This window comes from Emydura macquarii, unplaced genomic scaffold, assembly GCF_026122565.2.
Source record: "Emydura macquarii macquarii isolate MOO-44397 ecotype Brisbane River unplaced genomic scaffold, CSIRO-AGI_Emac_v2 contig_2205, whole genome shotgun sequence".
Taxonomy (NCBI): domain Eukaryota; kingdom Metazoa; phylum Chordata; order Testudines; family Chelidae; genus Emydura; species Emydura macquarii.
This window is the reverse complement of record NW_027132342.1, coordinates 12,884,833-12,894,275: the sequence shown is the minus strand read 5'-3', so window position 1 is coordinate 12,894,275 and position 9,443 is coordinate 12,884,833. Positions and strand designations below refer to the sequence as shown.

At 48.6% G+C, this 9,443-nt stretch overlaps 1 protein-coding gene across 2 annotated transcripts in view; it reads left to right on the top strand.

Moving 5' to 3' along the window:
• Window positions 1-2,448: 2,448 nt before the first annotated feature.
• PRDM4 (PR/SET domain 4) overlaps window positions 2,449-9,443 on the top strand; it is a 28,274-nt gene continuing 21,279 nt past the window's right edge. The window contains exons 1-4 of one of the 2 annotated variants that reach the window (XM_067559385.1): window positions 2,449-2,752; window positions 3,760-3,893; window positions 5,860-6,045; window positions 7,813-8,607. In XM_067559385.1, coding sequence (XP_067415486.1) covers window positions 2,697-2,752; window positions 3,760-3,893; window positions 5,860-6,045; window positions 7,813-8,607 — 1,171 coding nt within the window. In that variant the 5' untranslated portion in view covers window positions 2,449-2,696. The remainder of the gene's footprint in view (window positions 2,753-3,759; window positions 3,894-5,859; window positions 6,046-7,812; window positions 8,608-9,443) is intronic. The other variant, XM_067559386.1, reaches the window with a different exon arrangement.

The following is a 9,443-nucleotide window of genomic DNA, read 5'->3' as shown; positions in this document are numbered from 1 at the left end:
TCAAGCTATAGGAGGTTATTTTGCTTGTTGGTTGTTGCTATATTTTTCAATTATTCAGAGAACAAATGATAGGCAACTATGAGTGATGGAGCTAAAATTCTAGGCGTTATTATTTTACAGTGCACAGAAGTGTGCAAAGTGCCTTACAACACGGATAAAGACATGGGCCCTTCTCTGAAGAGTCTGACATCAGATGACAGAACAACATTTTAATAACCAGGAACCCAATGTGAAAGCATTGCTTTGCAGAACTCCCACTCTCCCCTTTTTTTTAAAAAAAATTGTAAAAGTACAGTAGGGAACAACCATGCACAGGCAAGGGACGAGAAGATCTAATAATTCTTTCCGATCTCTAATTTCTGTGATGCTGTAATAATGTTACCTAACAAGTGTGATTGCATATTTCTGTGTCTCAGGTTCCAGCAAAGAAATGACACCAGTTCTGTCAACCCCTGCAATTTTATTGGCGGAGAGGTCAGGCAGGATGGAGAGCAGCGGGGAAGTCAAGTTGTGCAGGCCATGGTGGGGAAGTCATTGGCACAGGGCACGACAGAGAGATTGGGTGGGGTACAGATGTTGCAAGGGTAGTTCAAGGCACTATAGGGGGGAGGTCAGGTGGTGTGGGGTGCAAGGTGTTGCATGGGGGAGCTCGGGTGATGTGAGGTGTTGCATGGGGAGGTTGGTTGGCGCAGGGCATTGTGGGAGGAGGTCAGGTGGCATGGGAGGCGAAGGGTTTCAAGGGGGAGATTGCGTGACGTGGGGTGTGGGGGAATAATTGCATGGCACAGGATGCAGGAGGGAGATCAGGTCATGCATAGTGCAGCAGGGAGGTCGGGCAGCTCGGGGCGTGGCTCGGAGGTTGGGTCTTGCGGGGTGCAGTGGAGTGGTTGAGAGGTGTAGCAAACTTGGGTTGTGTAGAATGCAGTTGAGAGGTCAGCTGGCACAGGGTGTGGAAGGAAGGTTGGAAGGGGAAGTTGGGTGGCATGAGCTGTGGCAGGGAGGTTGAATGCCATGGGGCTCAGAGTGTGGCGGGAAAGACAGGTTGCACAGAGTGCGGCGGAAGGTCAGATGGCATGGTTGTGGCTGGGAGGTCATGCAGGACATGTTGGGGTGGCACAGGCTGCGGGGTCATCGGTTGGTCAGGATGCAACGGGGTGGTCGGGTGGCATGGGGTGCTGCACATCAGTGGGATGCGGCAGGAAGGACACGCGGTGTGGCTGAGAGGTTAGGTGGGTTGCAAGATGCAGCAGGGAAGTGGTGCAGGGTGTGACAGTCAGGCAGCATAGGACAGGGAGGTCGTTCACAGTGTGGGATGCAGTGGGGAGGTGCACCTAGGCAGGCCATGGTGGGGAGGTTGTGCAGGGTGTGGCGGGGAGGTCGGAAGGGGGCACAGGGGAGGGAGGTGGCGCAGGGCCCAATGGTTGGGCAGCAAGGGGTGAGAGGTGGCAGGGCGGTCACATGGCAGGGGATGACGGGCAGATCACACATGGCGCGTGGCAGGGAGGTCATGAATGGTGGGGAAATCGTGCACAGCGGTCACAACGGGGAAGTTGGGAGGTGTGGGACGCGGCAGGATGGCTTGGCAGAGTGAGACAACTGGGCAATGGTGAGGTCAGACGTTGCAGGGCATGGCCCAGCAGTGCAGGATAGTTGGGCGCTCCGGCGGGGAGGTCAGCCAGGGCATGGAGGTCAATGTGCAGGGACAGCGAGGTTGGGCAGTGGATGGCAGGATGGGGCGCGGCACTGCAGGGAGATCGGCCTGTGTGGGGCAGAGCGGTCAGTGGCGCGGGGGAGGGCAGGGATGTCGGGGTGCAGTGGGGAAGTCGGGCGGGTTGGGCGTGGGGACGTGGCAGGGCGGTTGGGTTGCTTGGGGACAGGGGAGGAGGTGAGCTCAGGTCAGGTGGGACACGGGGGTGGGAGGTTGTCGGCCAGGTTATGCAGGCCATGGAGAGTCTGTTAGTGGCGCAGGGTGGCCGGTGGCCCAGGGCGGGGACGACTCCAGTCCTGCCCTGCGGGGCAGCGGGTGGCGCGGGCCGTGCGGACGCTGTTTTGACCCCACTCCAGCCGCGGTCCAAGGCCGCGCGAGGCGGCAGTCCCGGAGGGGGGGTCGGAGCCCTCGGGCTGCAGAGGCGCGGTGCCCTCCCTCCCCGCTGCCCACAGGCCGCCTCGCGGCGGGACCTGTCACAGTGACCGTGACAGCGGCGGGAGGGGCGCGCGTGGCATTGGAACGGCGACAACAGGGACGCGGGGGGGCAGGTGGCCAACTGCGAGAAGAGCGGAGGCAGTTGGCCCGCGGCGGGAGGTGTTCGCGGCTGCGCCAAGAGCGGCGGTTGGACCGCGGCGGCGGGAGGTGGGTACGCGGAGGGAAGAGCCAAGCGCGGCAGCCGCGAGCGGATCGATTCGCTTCCTGGATGCTGCTGCTGGACAAAGCGGAAGCGGCGGCGCGGGCCAAGGCCAGCGGGTTCGGCTTCTGGGGCTGTGCCGGCGCCAGGCCTCCTCCCCCCGGCGGGGCTCGCGCCGCTCGGCGGCCCGGCGTCTCCCCGTCCGGCCCATGAGGCCGCTGTGGCTCTGGCCGGCGCTGGGCTGCCGCTCGCTGCCGGGGGGGGCGGCGGCTCCCCGAGACCGCGGTCCGGAGACCGGGTGGATGCCCGAGCGGGGAGCGGCTCCGGGCCGGAGGGCGGGGGCTGAGGGGCCCGATGCTGCTGCTGCCCGCGGGAGACGCCCGGCGCGGCCCCAGGCCCGTGCATCTCAGGTGAGCGGCGGGGCGGGGCGGGGAGTGTGACCGGGGCCCACTGTGCCGGGGCGCTACAGGCAGCGGGGAGGGGACTCCGGGGGCGGCGCCGCGACCCGGCCCCTGCCCGCCCGGCCGCGGCCGGACTCTCTCTCTGCTGCTGCTTCGGGATCGGGGCCGGGCGCCGTCGCCGCTGTCTCGCCTGGTCCAACTTCTAGTGTAAAATAACCCAGCTTCTGCAAGTGCCGAAGGCACTAGCCCTGTTCAGTGCTGCACTTGTGGTGACAGCCATGGCAATGCGTATTTACAGAGTCTAGGTCACAGTGAAGCACCTCTGCATCTGAGGAAGTGAGCTGAGTCTCACGAAAGCTTATGCCTACAAAAATTAAATTTGTCAGTCTTTAAAGTGCCACAGAACTCTCGTTGTTTTTGCTGTATACAGACTAACATGGCTACCTCTCTGGAAGTGAAGCACTTGGGTGCCCGAGAGATCTTTTCTAGTTTGTACTTGTATTTAAAAAAAATGAAATTAAAAAAAAAAAAAAGAAATCAGATAGCTCCCCTGAAAAGACAACCATCTGACAAATCCTACAAGTGGCGACTCAAAGCAGAGCGCCTTTCTTTCCTACTATAGGGACTGGCTATTTCGCCATAAGTGCATGTACAATCACTTTTCATTCAGCAGCCTTGTTCAATACTGGGTAGCAGGAGTGAGTTAAAGTCTGATTTTTGTCTGTTTAAACTGGGTTCTTAATGGTAGGGTTGATTTTGGTATTTTTATTTTATCTAACTTGATCAATATGAGATGTGTTATCAAATGGAGAACATACTTTTTATGAATAATAGGGGGAAAAATATACTGTCTGCTAAGATTAGTGAGGTGGACATCCTGAGGTTGCTATGTTGTATACAAATCTTATTTTTCTAAGGCTGATTTTTAAGTGTAAAATGTGTGATTTTGAGTTAGTGTGTTGTTATGTAATAGGACTGAACAAACTAAGGACACTCTCTCTCTTTTGCTGTGGTAGAATGAATGAAATGAACCTCAGTCCGGTAGGGATGGACCAGCTGACCTCATCCTCTGTGAGCAATGCCCTGCCTGTCTCAGGAAGTCACTTGGGACTGGCTGCATCACCCACTCACAATGCCATACCCACACCAGGTAACTTGGAGAAATGCAGGAAGGGCTGATAGTTGTCATTTGCTATGTTTTTGCATTTTTCTTGGTAGTTGAAAACTAAAGTAGCATAATGTGTGATGTGTTCACAGCTGGATAGTAGTATGTGGGTTTGTCCTCTGAAGGCTGGAATCCTTAGGGGGTGATCTGATCATGCAGTTAGATCTGATGTTAGATCTAGCGGTGGTAAACAACACTTTGGGATAAAGAACCTGAAAGTTGCTACTTGTATAGACAAGGCAAGAGCAGTGCTTTCTGTGGCAAGAATGTAGTGTGTCCCACACAGTTTCTGCCTCAAGGGAGCTTCATTTTTGTTTTAATAGATTATTGATGAGCTATCTGTCTCTCTCCTTTTGTGCTGCATTCATCACTGTGATGTTTGAGTCTCTCAAAATATGAGCTGCATCTGAGAAATCTGCCCCAGACTCTGTAAAAGACACACACAGATTACATAAAATGGTAACATTCGTTTCTTTTCCTGACAAGGTTTTTTGGAAAGCTGTACAGAAGTATCCATTACAAGTGAAAACACAATACAGAATCAGACAGTACATAAAAATGCAGCCACAGGACAGGAGGAGGACCAGCTAGACAATACAGAATCAGACAGTACCTAAAAATGCAGCCACAGGACAGGAGGAGGACCAGCTAGACCCTAGCAGAACCCCAAATTCTAGAAGAGGTGATCCTTCTTTTGGGGATACTCCACCTGCCTCGGCCACCTGGGAAATGAAGCATGACCTCTCAGGGTAGAACCAGCCCCTGGGAACAGCAGCATGGCAAGGAGGGCCCACCCAGGACTCCATAACCTCAATATCTGCACAGTCCCTTTGACACCAGCAGTGTCAGTAGACTGCTTTTTACAGTTTGAGCTCTGGACAGTTTCTGTCTTATCAGTTGTTTGCCCCAGCATTCTCACAGTCCCTCCAGTGTATCTCTCCTGCCTTCCATACTCCTGTACATCCTTCTTTCTCTCTTCTCCCCTTCCTTTTTTTTACCTGCTCCTTTGCTATTTTCTCCATTTATTAGTCCCCTTTGCCCCATGCTAGCCCCATAATAAAATTAATAAACAAAGATCTGTACTAAAGAAAATGATATAAAATTTAAAGACACTTGAAATGAAAAAGTTAGTGTTTTAACATTTTCTTATTTAAACAAAAACTTTAAAAAATGTTAAACAAAAAAGCTCTAACTGCTAATAATAAATACAACCACGATACTTACATGTACTTGTATCTTAATAGATCAATAGAAACTACCTTTTGGGAGTTCACCAGAATAAAAACCTGCAGTTACAGGAAAAAGGCAGATATAGAACATGTTTTAGGAAACACTTGAGTTCTGTTTATCCCTCAGATCGCTCCTGGTCACATTCTAAATATGCAAATGAAAGCTGAGATCTTTCTTTGTAGTAACTAGGGGAAATCCCTATTGTGGATAAGGTGTAAATTCACATAGCAAAGTGCAGTTCTCAGTTTGGATTTGGCTGCATAACTCACAGATTCCAAGGAAAGAAAGGATCATTGTGATAATCTAGTTTGACCTATCTAACTCAGATGATTGAACTTCCCCAAAATAAATCCTAGATTATATCTTTTAGAAAAACATCCAATCTTGATTTAAAATTTGCCAGTGATGCCACGATGATCCTTGGTAAATTGTTCCAGTGGTTAATTACCCTCACTGTTAAAAATGTATACCTTATATCCAATCTGAATGTGTCTAGCTACAGCTTCCAGTCATTGGATTGGGTTATGCCTTCGTCAGCTAGATTGAAGAGCTCACTATGAAATATTTGTTCCCCAATTAACTAATTAAAAGTAATGGGAATTTTGACTATATTCCTACACTGCATTATACCCCTAAGACTTTAGTAAACATTTGTCTTGGTTACATGCTCACTAAATTTACATAATTCCACTGAATTTTAATCGGCATTTTCTTCTTGCAGGTTTGCCTGTTGCAATTCCAAACTTGGGCCCCTCCTTGAGTTCCTTGCCTTCTGCCCTATCTCTGATGCTCCCAATGGGTATTGGAGATCGAGGAGTGATGTGTGGTATACCAGAGAGAAACTACACCCTACCTCCACCACCTTATCCTCACCTGGAGAGCAGCTACTTCAGACACATTCTACCTGGTAAGTAGTATACTTCTGAAGATTGAAGTTGAGGTAGGTGCTGTTACAGAACAGCTGAAGAGCTACATAGCCTCCCCTCCCCCCCTTCTCTGCCTACTTAAGACAGTGAAAGAATACTCTGTATGGCATTCCTTATGAAAAATTTTCTGGATTTTTCCTCTGAAGTCTAATGTATCTATTCTACATCTATGTAAAGTGCAGACAGTCACCACATCATTTAATGCAGTTGTCCTTTAAAGCATACCTCTGTTCATGCCTTTCGTTGGAGAGGTGGTAGGGTTTTGGAGGCTGCCTGGGCTGTTTTCAACCCTATTTTCTGCACAGGCTATTGGAAGAGCATGAGGCAAAGGGCTGCTGCCCCCTCCTCAAAAGCTATGCCCCACTTCCTTCCCCTTAACAGCCTGCTGAGAGGCTGTACTACCCGTTTTGCTGAGGCTTCCCAGCCCCTTACAGGCCTCAGCATGGTGCTCCACATAAGGCTGGCTTGGCCCAAACAGTCAGCACAGGTGCTAGCTTCCTGCCTCTACAGTGTGCCTTTGGCCTTTCTGCTGAGACTGTCTGCGAGGATGCTGGGTGGCAGGTGTGCAGTTCCACTTCAATTCGGGTCCTTAAATTGGGCTGTCAGTCCCTAGCAGAAAAAGGCTTATGATTGCTGAAGAGGGAATAACTCAGCCTCTAGATAAAAAAGAAGATACCTTATGTTACTTTTGAGTGATGCTCTCGCAGCTGATCCAGGAGTTGAATTGATGGGTTCTGGAGGAAAAACTGCAGCCAGACTTATTGGCTAATACAGATGATTCAAACAAGTTTATAAAATAGCCTAGACTAGACTATAAGATCAGAAGGGACCATTATGATCATCTAGTCTGACCTCCTGTACAATGCACCACAGAACTTCACCCACCCACTCCTGTAATAGATCCCTAACCTAAGACTGAGTTATTGAAGTCATCAAATAATGATTTAAAGACTTCAAGGTACAGAGACTGTACCAGCAAGTGACCCGTGCCCCATGCTGTGGAGGAAGGTGAAAAACCCCCAGGGACTATGCCAATCTGCCCTGGGGGAAAATTCCTTCCTGACCCCAAATATGGCGATCAGGAAACCCTAAGCATGTGGGCAAGATATAAATAAAATATATATTTTAAAGTAAATGGATACATCCTGAAGGACTTCCTCCAGTTTCTTTAATCCTAACAGAAAAATATGGGCATCATAACATGATATGAAATGTTCAATTCCACTAGCAGTCTTTTGAAAACTTTGTTGAGATGTTCTTATTTATAAGAAAGCAAAGCATACTTATATCCAAACTGCCATGAAAATTCTTTCTGACTCCTTGTACTGTGAAGTCTGGGTCATGTGCTGCCAAAGGCTCAGCCATCCTGAGTTTATCAAATTAATAGAGCACTGGCTTTGGTGGATGGAAACTAGCAGAAGTGACTTATAATTTTGCAAGTTTAAACTGCACCTGTATTGCCACTGGTAAAGGTGTATGATGGTCACATGTTTCTTTGTGATTGGGATGTTTTAGAATTGCCAAGAGTTTGTTATTGCAAGGCTTAACTGAATCTTGTCTTGTCTTAATTAAAAATAAATGGGGATGTTAAAATGAAACTGCAGTTAGATTCTTAAGGTATTCAGACCTTAATAAAGTGTGCTGAAATGGATTGCAGTTGTGGATTATTTTTTACTGCTTGAAAATTGATATTGCATACTCAACTTCTCTTCTTTTTTTCCTTTTCTCCACCCCTTCCCTTTCATCAGGTATCTTATCTTATTTAGCAGACAGACCTCCACCTCAGTACATCCACCCCAACACTATAAATGTTGATAGCAATTCGGCTTTATCTGTCTCCAATAACCCTTCAGCCCTAGATCCCTTCCAGCCCACTGGAACTGTGGGACTGGAACCAGGGATTGTCTCCATGGACTCCCGTGCAGTGAACACACATGGTGCTCAAAGCTTGCATCCTAGTGACAGCCATGAGGTAGCATTGGATACTACAATCACTATGGAGAGTGTTTCAAGGGTAACCAGTCCAATATCTACTGATGGGATGACTGAAGAGCTAACGATGAACGACGTAGCTGGAGATCATTCACAAATCCCAAATGGCTCCCGGAATCATGAACCATTAGCTGTAGACACGGTAGGCAGTAACTTGGCTTCCGATGCAGTGGGTCATAGTGGTGTCATACCCATTCATGGTAGCACTTTGGAGCTTCCTGTTGTCATGGAGCCTGACCACATTGCAGGCCGGGTAAGCGGTATATCGGACAGCACATTAAATGACTCCATACATACCGTGGCCATGAGCACCAACTCTGTGAGCGTGGCACTCTCTACCTCACACAGTCTAACTTCCCTGGAATCTGTCTCCTTGCATGAAGTGGGCCTCAGTCTCGAGCCTGTGGTGGTGTCTTCCATAAACCAGGAAGTAGCCATGGGGCCAGGCCACGTGGACGTGTCTTCAGACAATCTTGCCTTTGTACCATCATCTCTGCAAATGGAAGATTCCAATTCAAACAAGGAGAACATTGCTACCTTGTTTACCATATGTGAGTGTGCCAGTATGCTTGTGTCTGCCTCTGGGTAGCATTTATTATGCAACTGCTGTAAAGGGTGATAATATCAAGACTATTGCAGCGAGCCTTGTAGACATCTTTTGATGGGGGGAACCTGTTAAGACCATTAAACAAACCCACAAAAGCTGGAAAACTTACAGTTGAGGATTAAACCTCCAACAACTAGCCCTAGTGGGTCACTATTTTAATATTATTCTATTGTATCTGTCTTCTCACTTTGCCTGGAGGTTGGAACCTTAATCATTACCCTGTGAACTTTTTGGCTTTTGTGGATTTCTTGACCTTTAATGTCCTTTAAGAAAGTATTGGGTGAATTTTTTAATTTGACAAATTTTAATTATATCACATGTATATATCCATGATTATAACATAGAATGACTTGTAAATAGCCATGAGAAATGGGGCATTCAACAGAAAATCCAGAAAGGAGGGGAAGGAATGTTCTTCTAACTTTTCCAGTGACCCCCTATAAAAGGGCTTTTGTGTTTTGAGGCTAACTGATCTTTCAGGAGGAGGAGGAATACTGGACTCACTCTAGAGCCTTTCGCCCCTCCTGGGTTGCCTGGAGGGTAATGCTTGAGATTACCACAAAGTTCATTTCCTGGGCCAGAGACCTGTGTTTGTCTAGTACTTCCACCACCTGTCTGACTGGCTTGCTGCTACTTAACTGTGAAGCTGGATTTAATATGAAGGCGTTTAAATTTCAACATCAGGGTCATTATCTGGTTTTCATCTTCCTCTGTCCTATTACACCCCACCAGAATTCCCTATTGACTAGTCATGCACTTGAAGAAGAATCACATTTAGTT